Genomic DNA, 21,828 nt, shown 5'->3' with positions numbered 1-21,828 from the left:
GTGTCCCCACAATTCCAAATATAATACCCACAGGACTCTAAAACATGCTAGAGCAAGAGTATAAGTGGATGTTTAAATAGACTGTTGTCATCTAGTATATCTAACAAATCTAATCAGAAGTAACAAATGCTGCTAAAAGGCTGCAATGGCATTAGATGTAGCATTTAAGAGTCAATTTACAAACACTATCAGTGTCTTTCTTCCTTTTTGGATATGTTCTGTTGATATTTTATATCAGGTTCTTCTCCTGCCCCAGTCCTTGCTGACTTCAGTTTGTGACCATAAAAACACCTGTCTGTCAGATCCCCTGCCTCCCAAGGGCAAAAGGGTAAGATTCACTGGTAAGAGGTGCTCAAATACGAATCTAATGGATGCAGTGTGAAATCTCAAATATTAACAGTAAACAGGACAATCTCTTGGCAAGTCAAGAATCATTATTTAAACTTCTGTTGTGCCCCATGAGGGCATTTGCAGGCAGAACACTGTAGTGGTAATAATCACTTTCAAGCACAAAGATGCACAGGAAATGTCAGGCACACATTTGAATGTGTGATAGTTAAGGATGTGACAAAAAGCCAGCTGAAGCCAGTGGGTCTGAGAGCAGTCTGAGAAACCAAAATGTAGGCACTTTGTAGAAAAAAAAAGGGGGAAATAAGATGGATGTATTTGTGATCCATGACTGAATACAGCTAAATACAGCTAAAGAGAATGGCTTTTCCTAATTATATTTATCAGGAGAATCTTTTTGATTTAAACACTTGCATAGCTGTAACAATGTTATCTAATTTTGGCAGAGTGGAATGGAGTAGACTGACTAAAATTAGGTTTGCAAACATGCACTAAGAGACACAAGGCTTCACATGACTCATCTACATCTCTACTAACCGCCTCCCTGATAGACTAATGGAGGGATCCTCTACAAGGGATCCTCAGCAAGGATGATGATTTTCTCAATAAAGGCAGAAGATTTAAAGTAACCATGTTATGAGCAATAAGAAGCTACTGCATTTGCCCCAAGGCAGCACATTCATTTTCAGGATGTCTAACAATAGAAAACCTCTTATGTGGAGAAGGTACTTCTAAATACTTTCCTGAAAAGGTAGTTCAATCTGAACGAATGTGTTAAAGCCTATTTATGCTCACCTCCTGCCACAGAATGGGAAGTCACATTATAAACAGTGTGACATGGAGATACAGACATAACTTAGTCCAGGAGGGGTCATTCTAAAGAAAAACACCTGAGTAGAAGCTGTTTCCAGAAGAAGAGTGTTGCAACCTTAGCAGGTTTATACTCAGGAGTCTACCTATCCCCATTTTTTAGACAATGAATCTTTTTGCCCAAGACACCCCAGTGTTAGCACAAGCCTAAGAAGAAACCCAGGTCTTCCCAGGCTTTGCTCCCAATCCATTCACTACATCCCACCATCTTCTTTCTGAATCCATCCTAACTCTGGGTCTCTGTAACAGTGGTGGGAATAAGAATAAATCTGACAGTGCTCTGCACTGAAATGGTGAAGTTGCTGAGCTCAATACTTTCTACCTTCAGCCTTCCAGCTCAGAGAAGAGCTCCTACATGCCATACATGCCTCATGTCCTCTAAAAGCTGGGAAGACACAACACTGCTGGAACAAGGCTCTTCTTATCAGTGCCTCTTAAGACCATGCAAGCAGGCAGCAGGGTTACAGCAGTCTGAGACACAGGAGGTCCCTGTGATGATGAATTCTAGAAAATGTAAGCACTTAATAAGAACAACGCTGGGTGACGCACGTCGGTATAGGACAGACAAATTGTTTCACAACAAAGATGGCAGAAGGACAAACACTGAGCCTTTCTTGCAAACAAGAAGTGTGACTTCCAGTTCTGTGCATACAACTCAGCCAAAATTATCATGGCACTAATAAACTGGGATCATGCCAACACAGACACAAAGTTCAGCTTAGCTGGGTGCTATCTGGCCAGATGGGCTTCCCAGTCTCTGCACCACCCCTGCTCCCAGGAAGCATCAGACAACAGCTTACTGATACACAGGGCACCACTGTCAGCCCCACTGACAGCTGCAGAAGGTCTGACTAACACTTTAGTCAATGATAGATAGCTGATGGGCAGGGAAGGGAGGCAGATATTACAACCCTGGGGCTAAAACTGGTGAACTGGTAGTTGGAGCGGCTTAGGGAAGGATATAAAATGTACTTTCAGCCACGGACTAAACTTTTGATATCACTTACCTACCCACGTTCTGTTCCAGGCTAGACTCCTGCAGCTTTATTCCAGTAATGGCTTCAAACTGGGCAGCCAGGAGAGGGAATGAGAAAACACCTACAATTTCTTGTTTTACCATACTTCCATACATTCAGCTACTCTGGTCCTCCCTCTCTCTTCAGTCTCCTGGGTGTCTTCTGTGATGAGCTCCCACCTTGGGAACCAGGCAATACAGAACTACCCTGGTCTTTGCATGGCCAGGGTGGGCTATGAAGAGCTTCTGAACCTGGAGGTTGCACTAGAGAACAGGCCTGTGTTCTTCTTCTGTTCCTTGTGATAATGAGGAAAGTTACTATGTTTGATTTAATTGGTGTAATTGAAGGCACCATGTCTCATTTTATTGCAGGAAAATGAAATAGTCACATCTCATACTCTCTCCTACCTTACACCCAGAAATTTAACGGCACCAAGATTTGACTGGCTGGGAATAACTTCATTTTCTCTGCAAGCAAAAAGTCAAGGAACTTGGAATTTTTTTAAATGAAAACTGAGATTAGACCTGACATTTAGAAGCTTCCAAAACTGGCAGGCCCTAGGGCCAGGGACTTTGCAGTCCTGAGAGGGCAGCTGTGCAAATTCAAAGAAATGAAGTGCAAGGAAATTGCATAAGTTGACCTCGTCCTCTGCAGCAGGGAGAGAAAGCCCAACACTTCCATGCTTCACTGGGCAGGCATTCACAGAGATGAGTAAAATATTATGATCAAAAGCTGTCTCCACAAGGAAACTCTCTGAGGCAGCTGGTCTCCATCCCAGCTTAAAATTTCAACTCTGCTGGTCCCCGTAGAGGAGCAGGACCCTGACACAAACATCTTACCTTCGGCTTGCTTTTCTTATGTGACTTCACTTATGTCTGGAGATGAATGAAGCCTCTTTGCACAGCCACTTGCAGACTCAGGCAGCAAGCTCACAGAGCAGAACTGAGTCCAGCATGCCAGTGAATGCATCTTTTCTGTCTTAAGGAACTGCAACACAGCATTTTCTGCTAGAAAGAAGGCTCGGGTGTTCAGCACCTTTTGAACACATGCTTCCAGATGAAAAATATCTGCCACTATAATTAAGGGTAGGGTGCTTAAGTAAATATTTCCTTTGTCAGCCATTCATTTTAAAATGCAAGTTTGTTGCCACATTATGTTATTTCAGTACTGGATTGCCCTCAACCAGAACATCTGTGTGCTTCACCAGCTGCTTTAAACAACTGCCTTCTTTAAAACTAAGTGAAACAGATTATGTGTTTTATTATAGTCAGATTTCACTGTGAAGTTCATTGTCTCATGTGCCACAGTTGGCAAGAAAAGAATTATCAATTCACTTCCAAATTAAACAGAAATCTAAAACACAAACCTCTCTTACTAATAAAACAGCAACTGCCACCTTATAATTGCAATAAGGATGTTATCACTGGAAGATTTAACATTATTCACATATTCATCTGTTTAATATTTGCTAAGACATTTGGAAGCATGCCCCAGGAAACACACAGGTTCAGTCACTCTGCAGCTAGCAATACCGGGGGAGAAAAGATCAGCTCCTGGGACATGTAGATAATTGTAGCCTTTAGTTCAACTTAGGCTTGGTTGGAATAACTTAGCTCAGGATATTCATGTGCACTTTTCAGTGCACAGCAGTATCTCTCAGAGTAGTGAGATGCAAAAGCTTAGTCAGGTGTAAGAAGGGATATGGGATTTCCTGTCCCCGAGATCAGCTTTTAAAACAAAAAAATCATCAGTTATCCTCGTGACAAAGAATTTAAAATTGGATACATTAGGCACATCTGCCCAAGTTTTCAGAAAGCATGAACCATGTTTAAGGTCCATCCTTATTTCTTGTTATTTCAATAGTTAATGAATTATAAGCCAGATCCAGTGCAGGAATAAAGTAGTGCTGCATGGAGAACATGTCCAGCTAATCTACAAAAAACAGAACAGTTTGAGACTTTGACAAGACCATGTAAACAGGAACACAGGGATTATTTCTTGAAGGGAATTTCCTTTTTAGCGTTTGCAAACCACTGCACCAGTGAAACCAGGCTGGTTTACTATGACATTTAAAACAAAGCACTTCATAAAAACAAGTGGTTTCAGGCTAATGTCAGCTATTCCAGCTTCATTAGCTAATTGATTTGAAGCATAAAGATAGCAACACTCAAATGAGATGACAAAAGTTACACACTGTCAGTGTATGTCACAGACCAGGAGAAGATCAGACACACTTTGACATATCCACTTTTGTGTTTCAGGTATTTAATACACCAGGAACCTTTTGAAATCCCCTGCAATTCTCTCCACAACTTCTCCAGCATCCCAAAGGGCAGACAGGTAGAACATGAAGGAAACTATTCTCAGTTTTCCTCATCTGGATGGGTTTTACTATCCAGGAACAGGTAGCTCTTTGGACTTTTAAATACATCTTTCCCTTGGAAAGCTTCATGACAGCACAGAATTTCAGTGGTTTAGGTGCTATTACAAATACATAATCAAGCCAAAGCACAACAAGATCACAAGGCACATCATACAGCTTAACACAGAGAGAGGGGTTTTATAGACAGCCTCTATGGATACACAGGAGCACATTAACCTAAGAATACTGATGCAGCTGTGCTTTGGCTACCCCTGTGGAAGTGGTCTTCAGATGGCTGTGTAAGCATTACAGGCACTGCATTCCAAATATATTTCAAGGAGAATTTAAAGTAAACTGAAAGAAAAATAACATCCCAGGGGATGTGCTAAGAATCAGGACAATGAACAACTGAAACCGTAAAATGCTCCCTATAAGAGGGCAGTAGGTGATCTTGTTGGAAGAGGTGCTTGTACCCCAATCAAGTTCTGTCTTAACTAACATCATGTTTTACAAGGGAGTTTATTTACTCCATTTCCTGCAATAAAGAGATGCATTCAAGCAATAAACCAAATTCAAAGGTGTGGTCTCACCCAAGTCAATAAGACAGTACCTGGGTCATTCCCATGTTTGTACTCTAAAACTGTAGTTAAATCTAATGGAAATTAAAACACAGGCCAGAAGCTGAAGTAAAGCAGATAGGCTGAAAAGCAACACATGCAAAACCCCAGTATAAAAAAAGATAAACTCCTGTAAGCCACAGTTTGAGCCAGACAAAATATTAGAGCCTCAGTTCTGAGTTCTGCTCCACCTTGTCCAGTCCAGACAACATCTAAGTGTCAGTTCTTCATTTGGACTTCCTTAAAATCAGAAGAAATAAAAGTGTTTCTAGAGCATGCTTCCTCTACTCCTAAAGTAGGTGGCTAAAACAGGTCAGATGAATCATGTTAGCTGCAGTTTTTTCTCTCCATTGATTACACAAGGAGCCCACAGGGACCAGGACGGATGCAGACATTCAGAGTTAGGAGAAATGAAGCTCATCCCAGACATCTGCACAACTGCATCTACAGCACTACTAATCCTCTCATGGCTGAAAATGGGACTAATTTCCACAGCAGAAAAAAAGACAAAAGTAGAAGACAACCAGCTTTTTGAAGAGTGATCTCAAATGTGAATTCCCAACATGGCAAGGTCTTTCCATTTCAAACATTTGAATTAAGCCCATGGGTTGAAAGTCTGAGTCTGTTCCCTATGCCCAGCACCACATCTTATTTGAAATCTGACCTTTGGCATTTTATTTAACCTTACTTTTCCTACTAACAGCAAAGTAGGGATAATTTTAACATCTCTGCCAGAACGCTGAGTTACTTGATGAACATCTTTAAAGTGTTCTGGGATTTCTGTGCTCCTCATCAAAACAGTGATACTATTAACTATTATATGAATACTATTATGATTACCATTACAAAGACAGCATTTTTCTGTTATTTACCTTTAAAACAGCTGATATTCATTTTCGTGTGCTTTTCTTTGAACGGTCTTTCTCAGTCATATTCCCATGCCTATTTCTCTGAGATTTGTATCTTCTTATCTGACTGACACCTCACAGGTTTATCACCAAATTCCCTTTTCCTGTTGCCTGTTAAAATCATGTACTAATGAAAAATATCATTCTTTGCTTTCTGCCTAAATATGTCTATATATAAATAGATCTCTCCATGTATATAAATGCCCACACATTCTGTCCTTAAGCGTAGCAGACAAATAGATTTGAACTGCAGTAATGTAAATAAACATGCAGCCTTTTCCCAAATCTAATGGACAGATATAAATAAATCCTGTCTAGAAGCTGCACTTGAATCACTGTACACAGTAACTTGGGCTAGAAATCAAAACAAAGTGTCATTCTCTCCATCCTCTATGCTCACAACCCCAGCAGGGAAATTTCGGAGGAAATTGCTCACATAATACAAACTTTCATTTACAGAACAATGTAAAAACACACATACAAAACTATCTCAATATGTTTATGTACATATATACACATACAGTCATGTCTCAGAGGGAAGGCATCCTTGGACGGGGGAGAGCCATAGAGCAGGGCTTGGATCTCACGCATCAGTGCCACTCCAGGATTTAGGACACTCTGTACCTCAATTTCTCTGCCTTTAATAACTGGTCTGAGGACAGCTCCCCATGTCCATGGGCACAGAGGTATCACATCTGGCAGCATCTGTACTAAACCCCAGCATTAAAGAAAAATCCTGAGCTCTGTGGCACAACTGCCCCTGTCAGATTTTATCTCCTCTTGAATTTACAGTGATTTGGGACTTCAGACTAGAGTCTGCATGCAGGACACCAACTAAGGAAACCCAGATGTCTCCTCCAGCCCAAGTTCCTGGATGGATGGTTTCCCATGATGTGCATTTCTGGGGACTGCAGTGAGAGGTGCAATTCCAGCTAACTCAGCACACCTGCACTGCCCCACTTCCCCAGCAGCTCTGTCCCCACTTGCCCTGGCTTGCTTGAACATCGAAGCAAAATTCAAACTGACAAGCAACACCTGTCTCCACAGCTATTTTCCACACCCACCTACATCTAGTCCTTGCTTCATTGCCTCCTTTAAAGTTTAATAAAGGTTTCAGTGAGCAGTCTTAGTGAAGTTGCTGACTCCTTTTCTTAATGCTTCCATGACTGAGGTCAGACATCTGAAGGAATCTGGGTTTAAGTAATCTGCTCACAAAGAAATCCCTGGAAATATGCTTTCCTTAAAAAATATGCTTTCCTTCATCATCACCGTAAACCACAAGTGCAAATCTGCAGTACAGTGCATTTTTCCTATGCAGCAACACAACGGCATACTTTTGTGTCCCTTGCATCGGATTTTCTCAAAAGCTCCTCTCCCAGGTGGACTCTATAAATCAGGATATATATCCCAAAATGCACTCTTAAAATTCAACTTCCTATTCATGGTACCCACCAAAAGGCTTGGTATCTTCCTTTTGGAGTACAGAGAAACAACTTAAAGATGCAGCAGTTTATAGATTAGTTATTTTAATTTAAACACGTGTAATTTGCAAGCATGTAATCTGACTATAAAGATTAGAAAACCTCAGAAATTCTGAGAAAGCACCAGAAACATTAATCTGGTGAGGCCTCGCCAGCTGTGTGCTGTACTCGGATCACGACACATACTGGGGAAGCTGATGGGCTAAAGCCCCAAGAAGTAAGATGGTAGCAGGCTCTTGGAGCTTGGTGGGACCCCAAAGGTGTCAATACCTGTGTGTGACACCAAGGCAGAGCTCAGGCTCTCATTCTCAGCATCACCAGGCCAGACAGACCAACCTCAGATACTTCAGACAGAATAAACCAAAAAAGCAAAGGAAAACATATTCCAGACCCCAGGAGCCAAATTCTGCATTTACAGGGAAAACCAGTCCGTGTCTGACCCCTTGCCTTCCCCCCACCTACACACACAAGAGCAGCCAGCTGAAATCCCCTGTATTTGGCAGTCGAGGTTACCCTGATGCAGACCCAGAGCACACAAGTGTGGCTGGAGCTCAGAAGGAACGTGGGAAGCTGTAGGGACTGAGCTCACACCCACACCCAATGCTTGTGCACTTGCAGGCACAGATGTGGCCCTTTCTGGGGAGAGAAAATTGTATCTGAAAGGAGCAGAACTGCAGTGGGAGCTGAGGTGATGCCAAGTGTACTGTGTCCCCTCTGAACAAACCCCTCCACTTCCTAAGTCTTGATGCTAGGAAATCACATTGTATTTCAGGATTGATTTTTCTCTTACTTCGACCTTCAAAAGTAGGATATTGTTACATCTTGGTCAGCGATGTGAGGATTTTCCACAATAAATCAGGCATCGTTTTCATGTCAAATTACCAAGATACCTTACATGAGCTGTACCCTGTGGGTACTTAATTTTCACCTTCTTCTTAATAACACATTTTCTTTCTTCTCCTTTACACACTGAACTTTATAAATAGTTTAAATAAATGCCTGTCTTTGCTTAATGAGCTTGTGCTGAGTGAGCTTTGAAAATGCCATTGGTTATATGGAGTAGTTAAAAATTACCATAGGGGAGCTACTGACATAAGTGCATTACCTCTTATTAGTACTAATAATCTTGCCTAACAAGCCAGTAGAGTCTTTGAAGTGTCATCCTCAAGCTTTGAGACTGACCCTTTTCCAAAAGTGGTGCTGGGTTCTTCCCCATCCTTTATGCTACCAGTATACAGGACTCCTAAATCCTTTGCTGTTTCTCTCACAACAAAATTGTCCCAGTACCATAACAGGACCAGTCCAGCTGCACCATACAGCAGTGGTAGGGCCAAAATGCCTGCTCCCCTCATTCTGTAATACATATAGGCAAACTTGGAATCACATTTTTCACACTCTTCATCACTGAAAAACAAAGAGAAACTTTCAAATAATTCAAACACTCCACATCTATGGGAGCCCTTAAAGACAAAGGCCAATTTTCTACATAAATATCATCCAGCTGGTCTTCCTCCCTGAAATAATCAGAGCCAATACATGCTCTTGTGAAAATCTGATGCGTTGTAAAACGCATTTTTCTTCATTTTTGAAATACCGTTCTTAGATTTCCATTCCCCAATTAAAACAAGAATGTGACTTTGATCTCAAATAATTTGCAATGCATGTCAAAAAAGACTCTTATCTATTACTTCCATTTTAACATCACTTTAAAAGAAAAAGCTCCTTGGCAAACAGCAGCTAAGCTGTGATGGCTGGGCAGAATAGTGTTAACTACATGAAATGGCATCAAAAAGTGCTGTCTCATGAAGCAAAGACAATCTGTGGAGGCAAAGCTGACAGGAATACTTCTTTTATTATAAGAATTCTTATAGTCAGAAGAAAGAACAAGCTTTTTCATATAAAACCCTCCTTTGGTCTGAAAAAAAAGTTTCAATCATCTCTTTCCCAAAATTTTTACCTGTATTTTTCTCCTTTTATTTCCTTTCAGCCTGTTCTTTTCCTTGTCTCCTTCCCTCCCATGAACAAATTTAATGGGAAGTTAGTCTGCGCCTTTACACCACAAGCATTAAAATGGATCATAGGAAGACGCCCACATATCCTGTATCTACCTTATGAATAGCAGAAATAACAAGACCAGCAATTTTATTCATTTTCCCTTGTTGCACAAGAAAATTCAAGTGGGAATTTGGACATCCACGCTGTCCTGTAGCTGAAAATATGCACAGGGACAGGATAATGAGCATTTCTGGGAGACACCAGGATACTGAAAACAAGCATCCACCCCTATGAAGCAGGCACTGCAGGTAGGAAGCAGTGGGCAGCAGTTTTCCATGAAAGGGCAGCTGAAAGGCTTCAAATCTTTACAGACTTCATACTAAGGCTTAGAAAACACAGGACTGAGAATAACTTGCTCTAATGGATGCCCACAGGTAGATTCAAAAATTTTCATAAATTCTGTTATTTAAAGAAGCCATCTGTACTCGTGTTTAAGTTTAAAGATTGACATCAATTTCCATGTGTCTCGATAACTACCTTCAGTTCTGAAAAGTGTGTCTGGATTCTCATTAAACAAGAGCAGACACTTCTTGTTTGTAAATATTACCACAAGGTTGGTTAAAAAAAGGAGGGGGGGCTACACATGTTTTGGAGATGAGAGACAAGATAAAAGTGCAAAAACAGGTTATCTTGACTAGAAGGCAAAGGGAACAGAGAGGAAATTCCTTGGGTTTGGAAATGAATTGCACTTCAGATCTCAGGTAGATGAACCAAGCTTTTGGCACCAGTGAGACTGGTGCTCTGTAGGACTTACAGTTCAACAGGAGAAAAGAAGGGAACACTCTTCCACAGACAGCTCCCTGCTTAAGACACTAAATATACACACACTACAGACAATTTACACTGATTTACATGTGACTGGAAATCACCTCCTACATAGACAGTGAAGCTCCTCCAATCCAATTAATATCCTGGGATAAATATCCTTTCATATTTATATTTGGGATAAGATTATATGCCCAAGAACCAGATTTTCCCCCCCTTAAAATCTGGCCAAACCTGACTTCATCACCTCTAACAAAGAGTCTCTATCTATTTTCCTCTTCAGTAGAAATATTTCAACATAGCCATTATGGGAATAGTGTGTGCTTATCTTCATTTCCAGCAACAGCATTCTCACATTACTTTCTTAGAAGCATTTCTCTCCTTCTCTTCAAACGTCTCTGCGCTGAACCACTGAAATATGTGGCAACTGCAGTGTCAGTTGTCACAGGGAAAAATATGTCAGCAAAAACATTTGATTCAATCTGCTGTTTAAGGAAGCAACATTTCCTCAGGGTGTATGCCTTGTGTGGATAAATAACAACTGTCCAAAATCCAAGGATCTAAAATCAATTTCCAATATCAAAGAGCAGATTTGAGGCAATCACCTTCAGCAAAGGAAAAATGTGAAACTACTGCCTTTTCCTCCTTTTTTGATTTAGTGCAAGTTTGTTTTGAAAAAAAAAAAAAAAAAGTAGTCTCGGTCACAAAATGAAGGGTGAAGGGTTACAATAAAGGGTATTACAGATCTTATTGGGTCCATAATTTGCCACCCATGCTTGTGCATTTTCTCTGATGAGATGTGTCATATGGAACATTCACATTTGCATATTGAGCAACTAGACTTGCCAATTCCTGCAGATAATCAAAAACTTCTGTCTCAACAATGTGCTTTTACCAAGTTTTGCATTCAGCTCTGAGGGTCCCAGCATAAGAAGGACATCAGGATCTTGGAGCAAGTCCAGAGGAGGCTGTGAAGATCATCCGAGAGTTGGAGCACCTCTCCTACAAAGACAGGCTGAGAGAATTGGGACTGTTCAGCCTGGAGAAGTCTCTGGGGAGACCTTACAGCACCTTCCAGTACCCAGAGGGGCCACAAGCAACAGGGAGAGGGTCCTTCTACAAGGGCATGGAGTGTTAGGACAAGGGGGAAGGGCTTCAGACCGAAAGAGGGGATGTTTAGATTAAGTATCAGGAAGAAACTCTTTACTGTGAGGGTGGTGAGCCACTGGCACAGGCTGTGCAGAGAAGCTGTGGATGCCTCATCCCTGGAAGTGCTCAAGGCCAGGCTGGATGTTGTTTTAAGTAACCTGGTCTAGTGGGAGGTGTCCCTGCCCATGGCTGAGGGGTTGGAACTAGTTGGTCTTTAAGGTCCCTTCCAGCCCAAACCATTCCAAGATTCTGTGAATTTACATGTATCCTTGTGTGGCAGAAGGGAGGAACATAAGCAGCTGGTTCACTGGTGGACACTCTATTGCAGAGAGAGCATTGAGCAAGCAGAGACTTGGTCAGCCTGCAGCTTCCAGGCTCACATATTTGTGGTTATTTATTAAGCACCTACAGGATATTTTGAAGATGATATACAATTGGAGAGTTCAGCTATGCAGGTCAGAAGATCCTGCAACTAATTATGGTCTGCCAAGATACCATCCTTGAGTTTTCTCCTTTGTAAACCTGCTTTCTCCCTTTAATTTTAACACCTTTTGAACTCAGAAACAATTACTCCTCAAATTTTTCCCCTCTTGTCAGAAAAGATTAACTACACCATTTGGTGTGTTTCTCACTAGCTGCTCCATCTAACCTGGAAGGTCAGAGTCACCAACTTGGAACAACAATTTGTTCCACTTCTCTGTAGTGCTGCAATCCCATTACACCTCTACACAGAAGCTACACTTCTGTAGCAACTTGAAATAGTTTTTGGCAACTCCCCTGTTACTTCTCACTCATCAAGATGGTCATATTTCTTGCAGCAAGGAACAGGAATCCTTTTCAATTGTCATAGAATCATAGAATTGTTTCAGTTGGAAGAGACCTTAAAGATAATGTAGTTCCAATCTCCCTGCCATGGACACCTTCCATGTTCTTGGGATTGCCCTGAGCCAGGTGTAGGACCTTGCATTTGGCCTTGCTGACCTTCATAAGGTTCACATGGACCCACTTCTCAAGTGTGTCAAGGTCCCTTCCCTCCAGTGTGCTGTCTGCACCACACAGCTTGGTGTCACTGGCAAACCTGCTGAGGGTGTGCTCAATGCCACTGTCCATGCTGCCAGCAAATATGTGAACAGTGCCAATTCCAACCCTGACCCCTGAGAGTGCCACACATCACTCAGCACTGGTGTCCACTCTCACATCAGGCTGTTGACCACAGCTCTTTGAGTGTGACCATCCAGCCAATTTCTCATCCCTCAAGTTGTCCATCTGTCAAATCTATACCTCTCCAGTTTGGAGTCAAGGGTGTTGTGCAGGACAGTGTCAAACATCTGGCACAAATCCAGGCAGATGATGCAGTTGCTGCTCCCTTATCCACCAACACTGTAACCTCACTGCAGAAGGCTTCCACTTTTGTCAGGGACAATTCACCCTTAGTGAAGCCATGCTGGCCATCACCTCACCTACAGCTTCCCAAAGCTGCTTGGCTATTCAAACTGCAGTGTCACTTCTGAAAATTTGGATTATTTTTAAAGGTCTCCTTCTTAGGACTTTTCAGCAGGAAAAGCTACTGGAGACAGGCCTGCATCCCTTCATAGCACCAGCCTTTTCTTCCTTTTATAAATAATTTTACTGCTTTTTGGGGAAGGGGGAAGGAAAAGACACGTGCCTTTTAGTGTAATATCCATCTGTACAAAATGCTCATGCTTGTCATTTATACAGTTCTTTGATAAACGTGCCAGGTACTCTGGAGATACCTAAACTGCCAGCAGTGAAATTACAGAATATAGAATATCTCATGTTAGAAACCATAAGTATCACCGAGTCAAATTTCCTGATCCTTGCAGGACTACCAAAAACGGAACCATATGACCAAGAGCATTGTCCAGGCACTCCTTGAACTCTGACAGATTTGGTGCAGTGACCACTTTCCTGGGGAACTGTTCCAGCGACCCACCACCTTCTCAGTGAAGAATGTTTTCTTAAAGTCCAGTGTGAACTTCCCCTGATGCAGCTTCACTCCATTTCTTTGTGTCCTTTTGCTGGTCACCAGAGAGAGGAGAATGCTGCACTCAAAGTCAGAGCAGGCAATTGATGGGCACCTGCCACCGGAATTCATTTTTGCAGAATCATGTTAAAACCAAAATTCTTCACTAATGTGTTGTATTCAGGTTTGGGTTTTTTTTTTGTTTTTTTTTTTTTTGCTTGGCAGCAGCAAATGCAGCTTAAACATCAGAATTCCTGTGTGCCGATCCAATTGTGCAGCTAAACTCAGCCATTAAATTCTTGCAGGTACAATAAACCCAATGCCTTCGTCTGCCCAAAGGCACGGGGATCACCTGCTCCCACAGGACATCTTCTAACACTGCTGCTGCTTTGGGGATCAGCAGGTGAGAGGCTCTCCGTGCACCATGGCACCCAAATGCTCTACGTTCATTCTGAGCTTTGCTTTCTATTCATCGGTGGGTTTCAGTTCCTCTGCTCAGAGCCAGCTCACATCTTCCTTCCTGTAGCGTTCTCAGCTTTGCTCGTTGGATGAGGGAATAGGAGATGTAGTTAAAAATACTGCGGTGCTGTGGTGGGCGGTGTAGCAGAAATAGACAGACACCAGCTCACTGCGAAGAATACCAAGTAATATTCCCAGCAAGATAAAGGCATAGCAACAAAAGAAGAGAAAATGCATTTGTGCTCTGCCACTAGAGAGCTAAATCTGGGCGGAAGATACCATATGAGGAGTACTGCTCGTGGCCAAGTGCATCTTCCTGATGGCTTCACGTGCACAGTCATCTTACAGCAGATCATAAAAGCACGGCTTATAAACAATCCTGCCTCCAATTATAACCCAAATGTATGTGATCTTTGGGGTTTTATGAAGATAGTGCAGGAATCAGCAATAAAATGAGCCCAACCCACAGCACACAGAAACCAGAAGCCCATATGGACTGAGAAGGGGCTTAGCTCCATTAACCCTGCTTTAAAAGCAAAGTTTTTCAGGGGATATTAGGTTCTTTCCACGAGGAAGATAAACCAAGCTTGGCTGATACAAGAAGCTGTGAGATTATTCTATGGATTTATTCCCTGTTTTGTCAGGAGGCTTAAGTCTCTCTTCATCCAGCCAGTAACCACACAGGAAAGATTTCATCCCAAAGGGCTTTACAAAGAAGTTTTTCACAAACAGAACACCAGAGTCACTTACAGTCTTTAGTGAGACAATTCTTCAGAGGGGTCCAGCAGCTGCTTAACACTTCACAAAAATAACTTGGCACCATTTCACCAGGGAAGTGGAGATCAAAATGAAGTCAGAGGGGAACTTGGGTGGCCTGATTGCAGCGATGCCTCTTGGCATAGGCTCAGGGTGCCACAGCCCGCACCACCCATCTGGGGAGTCCTGCAGGTCTTGAAGGGCCAGTGTGGAGACAGAAAAAAAGCCAGCAGAGTAACACAGAGAGATGCCATGGTTGGGTCTGCATGAGCAGGCAGTGCTGGGCTCCCCACGCCTGGGGACACCTGGGTACTCAAGGCCCGTGGGTGCACTGGAGGATGGAACAGCCCTGCTGCTCCAACACACACATGAGCATCCACTTCAGGTTAAAGCCAAGGTGAGAGATGAGTGCAAGCCTGTGTTTTGTGCACATGGAAGATGAGGATCTTTGGAAGAGAGTGGGCCAACTCTGGAGCTGGGGGCCTTAGGCCAGAGAAGATTCCCTCTGCTGCTACAGCCACTTTCCTTCCAGGAGCCCGTGGCAGGGAGGCTTCCACCCCACTGCCCAACTAGACCTCTTTTAAATCTTTATCTTGCAAGATTTGTTTTGATGCCATCAAAATCTAAAATAGCCACAGGCATGAGAATAATCATACTATTATAAAAAAATCATCAACATGAAGATGCAACCTCAACAAAACACCATAGAAATTTCTAATAAAATAAATGCCATTTAAATGCTGCTATACATAAACACCAGCCCTACCAGTGCAAAATTTAAAAGAAAATGTCTAGCAGTCTGCACATCAAATGTTAATACTATTTTCAAGTCAAGTCCAAGAGAGGATGACACATAATTTAATAAGCCTAATGGGTGTGTAAGGGTGTGTAATCAGCATTTGACCGTTCCTGCCATAAAAGTAGGTGCCTTTCTAGCCCAAGATGTCTAGGAAAGCCACTGAAAGACAGCTAAGAATTTAAAAGCAAAATTTTAAAAGCATCCTTTTTTTTTTTTTTTTCCTCATTGTAGATTTATTGAAAATTTCACTCAATTAAGAACAGGACCCAACGAACTGGCAGAAATACAAACAACTCCATGGGCACAGTAAGTTCCACAGTAAGTTTGGGGCCCAATTGCACCTTAATTTACTGCCAACAATCAGCAATGTCAAGATTCCAAGCATCTCCTGACAGCCCTGACAACAGCAGTTACACAGCATTATCTAGTCTTCTAGTAAAATCCTTCCCCTCAGACAGCATTCATGCTGCATTTCACAGCAGGAGGAATATACACAGTCAGCCTGGATCTCCTCAGCCCTTGCAGCTGGAATCAGAACATTTTGGGGAGAGGGGGTGTCCTGTACCTGCTTTTGCCACCACTCAAAAACAGAACTGAGCAGCAAGTGACAAAATAATGGAAATTGCCAATATATTTGCCTAACAAAAGGCAGAAATAATCTTAAAAATATCTAATCTGAGGGTAGAAAGTTTCATTTTAAGGTATTTGATAAAGAATGCTCATTGTGTTTAGAAAGAGAATCCATCATCTCCTCTAGTTATATACTTGGTCAAACAATCAATTTTTTTGAATCAAAAAGAAAGATATTTTTAATATGCATTATAATAACAGTACACAAACGTATCACAATGTGATGCCTAGTGCTGTTTCAATGTTGTCACCATTTTATCTGGACAATTTTCATTACACAAGTTATAACAACTGAACACATTAAGCAAAAAAAATTTTTACGAAAAGTGAGACACTCCCCACCCCACAACTACTGACCAGAAATTTTCAAGTCCCAAACTGCATAGGAAAATGATTGTCTGTTAGTGAGGGTAGAAATTCTGTTTCATGTCTTCAAATATCTGTTGGGGTTTTAATAGACCTCAATACTTGCATAAGGATGGAGTTATACTGGGGGTGGGGATGGAGGAGGAGAGGGGGCAGAGGCAATACCGAGCAGAACCAATATCAAATAAAAAGTGCTAATTTTATATTCTAACAATCACAGTTGCTCAAATGTTTGCAAGCTACAAACCAACCCCAACAAACTAAACAATATTCTTATTTTAAATATAATTCATAAGTAATTCTGCAGCTACAAGGTTATGAAAAAGACATGTATACTCTGCAGCAGCATAAAATATAATCCTATGTACAATCCAAGCATCAATTTTCTCTTCTCTATCACCATCAGTATTTTATCTTGAAGGAGCATCTGTCAGATTCTCCAGGACTAAAAATAGCAAAGACCCTTTTAAAGAGAACAGTTTCTGGTTTATATTTATAACTACCCTGTACTCGCTGCTTCTGGCTGCATGGCTATGAAATTTGTGCAAGACATAATCAATTACCCAGCTTTGCACTTCATCATGCAGTTAAGCTACCGTTACCTGCAACGAACCCTTCAAGCACTTCTCCCCATGCACAGGGTAGAGATTCTAAAACGCAATAAATATCTGCACATTGACGAACTAACTGTAGAGCTGACTGACATTACACAGCAAAAACCATGTGAGAACAAAAACCAAGCACACTGATGTATAAAACAGAGAGCCTACCTGAATTCTTCAAATGCATACATGGCCTAGCAACTACACAAAAGCTCTGAAATTGAAAATAATCTTCTTAACGTGCAGAGGACCATTTAGTTTGTCAAACTGCAGCAAAATGCATAATGACGAGACAGTATATTTGGAATATTCTGAGGAGAAAGGGTATGCAGATACTGGCCTGCAGCCTACAGCTCAGCCAGCTGCTGACAAGCAGCAGCTAACAGGAAAAGGCGATAGAGTACCATGTGATCATTCCTGCAAGTCTGATTAATGCAGTATACTCCAAGAATACAGGCTGATATCTTTATTATTCAAGCCAAATAAGTCAAATATGGTACACGACAGGCTTCACAGCTAAATTATCATTCACATGCTACGTCAAAATCAACAAGCACAAGCAGAGGATAATAAAAAACTAAATATATATTGTAACAGAAGAGATTAATTAGGCCCATTCAAGCTGATTTTCTTACCTTGTAGAGATATTTTAGTCTGTTTTTATTCATCTAAACCATCAGTGATGGAACAAAATACTCCATCCACAAACCTCCCCTTCCATGAATGCCAGAACATTTAAAGTAGTTTATCTGCTAGAAATCATTTCCTCTGTAGTCTATTCCCGACCACTTTAACTCCTTCAGCCCTGAACTCATTGCCATAAACCCTACTTGCAGGGCCGTGCGGGCTTTTTAGGGTTTACAGGGTTAACACCAAGAAATCGCAGCAGTGCAAGTGAATGAAGTGGGATAAGAGCCAAAGGAGTCATATCTGCGAGATCACAGAAGGGAGATGGGAAGGAGGAAAGTTGAGCATTTCGTGGCATTGCAGTGTGCAGGCGAGGATGCTTCAGCTGCCTAGCAACAGCGCACGCAATCTCCATGGCAACAGCGCAGCCGGCGCAGGGGGCAGAGCATCCGCTGCGCACCCCAGGGGCGACACGCGGGGACAACCCCGGCGACACGGCCACACCACCCTGTGCCAGCCGCAGCGCCAAAAGCCAGGCCCGGGGGAAGCGGGAGCCACGGGCACGCCGGGCTCGGGGCACGGCTGCCGCTGCTGCGCTCCCGGGACGGCTCGGCTGGCACGGCACGGCACGGCACGGCACGGCACGGCACGGCACGGCACGGCACGGCACGGCACGGCACGGCACGGCACGGCTGCTGCTCGGAAACACCGGCCCGGCAGCCACGCGTGCGGAGGCTGAGCAAACACCGCGCACACTGCTGGGGAACAACACCCCGACCAGCAGCAGCCAGAGCTCTCCATCCCCGCAGCAATCCCTTGGAGATTCTGGACACGCAGGAATCGCACCCCCGGCACCAGCTAGCTGCGGGACTGCACGGGTGTTACTGTGAGACTGCGGGACTCTGCCCGGCAGCCGCATCAGCGGCGGGATGCGGAGGTTTAACCCCGGGGCTGGGCACGCTGCACCGGCCTCAGCATCACCCAGCACGGCCAGAGCGGGACAGGCTCTGCCATCACCTGCTGGCTAGAGAGCAGCTGAAAGGCGAGGGCTGCTGGAAATGAGGGAGATTCAAATCCTGGGAAATCAACCCCAGCCCCGGGAAGAAGAGAGAATGGGGCAGTGGCAGAACATGCTGTCTGGGAAAGTCACAGGGAGACAGCAAATTCAAAGCTACCTCTGGGGCTGCCCTCCTCCTTTGTGGGAATCCAGGTCTTCCCTCTGGCTGCCCTGGCAGGTCTGGGACCCTGGCAGGGGTCAGGAACCCCCCTGGACAGAGCCCCGAGAGACACTGTCTGTGATCTCTGTCCATGGAGAGGAGTTTTCAATCTTACAGAATGAAATACAAGCTTTGAGTGTTTGATAAGAGTAATAATTAAGTGTGGCACAGGTGCAAAAGTAAAATTTTAGGTTTCTAGATTAGGGGTTCAGAGGGGACAAGATGGAGGAATTGGGTGTGTCTTGTCCTTTTCCTCCTTCTTCATGCCCTCCATGTTTCACTGTAGTGTTGGCATTTTTCTATTGGTTTAGGCTGGGGACACACTGTTCAACGTGTGATAGATATTGGCACATTATTGTAAATATAGCACACGTAGTTTCTGGTATCTAATGTTTGTACCATCCCACTGAGGGGCAGAGCCCCGCACGCTGCCCTGCAGGACAGACCTGCGGCAGGGCAGCAGAACATGTCAGAGATAAACAGAATAAACAACCTTGAAACCAGCACAGACGAATTATGGCTTCTTCTTTGGCAACAGGGCAGAAAGACAGAGACTTTCTACAATCTCGGAATCACCAATACCCACAGATTCCGACACTCCTTGACTTGCCGCTTTACTGCTAGGGCTGGTTTCTAGCACAAGGAAACACATGGAGGATTTTGGCTAGAGTCTGAAATATCCAAACCAAACTAGAGCTCCTGAAATTCACATGCTCTAGGGCAATGGCTGTCCCACTGAGCTGTGGGATTTGGAGACTGGAAAAGCATCCAAAGGGTACAGACTGGCACATCTCCTAGACACAGTGATTGGGGACAGGCCATGGTAACTGTGGCATCTGACCTCATGGCTCTGAGAAATACAGGCAAAAAGGGCTGGAATGAAAGGAAAAGGCACTCATGACAAAAAACCCAGCACTGGAAATAAACAAACAAAAAATCACATTTATTTGAGACATGGTGATTTGAATGTAGTAGTGACCTTGGGTTTAATTTTATTTCCTTTAAACAAATGTGATAGTGTTAAGTGACAATAAAGGCACGCTGTAGGAACACTAAAACACATGCAGTCGCACCATCTGACAGAAATTAATTCTTCCACAAGCATCCAGCAAGAGAAGGACTGCAAGGTAGGTGATTCTGGCTACAGCCTAGTAAAAGATTAAAACTGGCAGAGAGGAGAACGACGCCAACTGTCAAAAGAAGCCGCCTGCCATATTTAGGCTGAACTTCACCACAAGTATGCTCACTGTATACAGCACCCAAGCAGCTGGGCACCGGAGAGGTACCCCTTGCAAGCAATTTTTCTGCTCCTGACCTTGTAGGAAATAGTTTTATACCTTCAGAGCTAGCCAACATCTCTCATGGAGGAAGGACAGAATTCTGAGCTTCTTTTTTCTTGCTCACCACAATCCTTCTCTGACTTGAATCAAGTAGAAAGGGGCTGGTTTTCACTTAAAACATGCTTCTTTTTTCTCTAAAAAAAGAAGTGTTTATCTAAATGGTGTTTATCTAAAATAAAACCACTCTACAGAATTAAAAGCAAACATAGTGCTTCCTCTAAGCTTTCTTCTTGAAACAGTCAACAGAATCACTATCAAGTCTTCCAATTTCTGCAGTTTCTCAACAGCCACAATGCAAAGAAATAGTTAACTGTTCAAGTCAAGGCTTCTGTCATCAGTGGGTTCACTGTGAAGGACAAGAAAAGCAAACATCCTCCACAAAGTTTTCATATACAGTAGAGGTCAGCTGTTGAAAGGTTTCATTGGGATAACATTTTAACTTTTTTTTTTCTTGGCCAGCACTTTCACAACAGCTGACAGCATTACACACAGAAACAGCAGGACTTCTATCATGTAAAACAACCAGTAGTCTCAATTCTGGTTCATTAATTACTAGGATTCCCATATTCAATAGTAAGATCTGAGACCATCATGTCCTACTGTAGACATAAATGAGGCTCAGCATGAAATTTTACCAAACAGAACACACAGGGGCTTCAGAAAATCACATGAACACATGCAATGGCCAAATTAGGCCACGTAAATAAATTCAAGGCTGTAATACTTCCTTATAACTTTTTAGCCAAGGCTGTAACTTCCTGTGCCACAAACCAGACTGAAGATCTTGAGAAGCAGACAGAAATTATGTCAGAAACCACAATCAGCAATGACATTTTTCACAAGAAGTTGTTTATTCCCTTCCTGGCACTATAACCAGTCCAGACATTTGATGACAAATCGCCCTCACTTTACCAAAAATTGAAATTATGTCACATGAAAGAAGAATTTACTAAAGATTGAGTGGGACAATTTATATAATGAGAACTGTGGGACCCACACCCCACCTTCTGATCAGAGGCCAAAAAGATGTGACACTGTGTGTCCCTCCCACTGAAGACAAGCAGCAGCTTTTGGGAAACACTTTGCAATTTTAATGTTGGGCTCAAACAAACAAGAGAGACTGTAACAGAAGTGATTATCCTTGGGGAAAGCTTGTCTAAAAAGCAAAGGATGCAAAAAAAGCCTGGAAGTATGACAAACCAGAACAAGGCAGAGGATATGGTGAAATTTCTGGCTTTATCTAGTATTTCACTGCCATCCAAGGGCCTCATGCTGATACTCTGCTAAGAACCCGATATCCTCAAGTGTAACATCTTGCATTATTGTTATTTAGTATATCAGTGTATCAGTATTTGTCCTCCTGACCCGAAATTCCACCAAAGCCTTTGCCAGATGCTTGGTGACATTATCTGATCACAAACAGACTGAGACATTTTAATGAAGTAACTACTTATTCCCTTGCTCAAGAAAGGAAGAA

The 21,828-nt window shown here is 42.8% G+C and overlaps 1 protein-coding gene and 1 long non-coding RNA gene across 8 annotated transcripts in view; both read right to left on the bottom strand.

The window, feature by feature from the left end:
• Positions 1-21,828, bottom strand: part of EVL (Enah/Vasp-like) — a 140,615-nt gene that overhangs the window by 98,215 nt on the left and 20,572 nt on the right. Inside the window, exon 1 of one of the 7 annotated variants that reach the window (XM_012574231.5) lies at positions 17,803-18,129. The exons of 1 other annotated variant lie outside the window; for it this stretch is intronic. Coding sequence is in view for 4 of the 6 variants with exons in the window: in XM_012574233.5 (XP_012429687.1) it covers positions 17,336-17,358 (23 nt within the window). In the remaining 2 variants the exon portion in view is untranslated. Of the gene's footprint in view, positions 1-17,335; positions 17,672-17,802; positions 18,130-21,828 lie in introns of those variants that run through there. 5 more of the 7 variants (XM_072930408.1, XM_012574233.5, XM_002200241.7 and 2 more) reach the window with 5 other exon arrangements.
• Positions 205-15,646, bottom strand: LOC140684338 (uncharacterized). Its single transcript, XR_012056501.1, has 2 exons — positions 13,912-15,646; positions 205-13,878 (listed from the first exon to the last, which is right to left on the bottom strand). It is a non-coding gene; the product is annotated as an uncharacterized lncRNA (long non-coding RNA).

Source organism: Taeniopygia guttata, chromosome 5 (assembly GCF_048771995.1).
Source record: "Taeniopygia guttata chromosome 5, bTaeGut7.mat, whole genome shotgun sequence".
In the NCBI taxonomy this organism is placed as follows: domain Eukaryota; kingdom Metazoa; phylum Chordata; class Aves; order Passeriformes; family Estrildidae; genus Taeniopygia; species Taeniopygia guttata.
The sequence above is the reverse complement of the archived record's forward strand: the minus strand, read 5'-3'. Positions and strand labels throughout refer to the sequence as shown.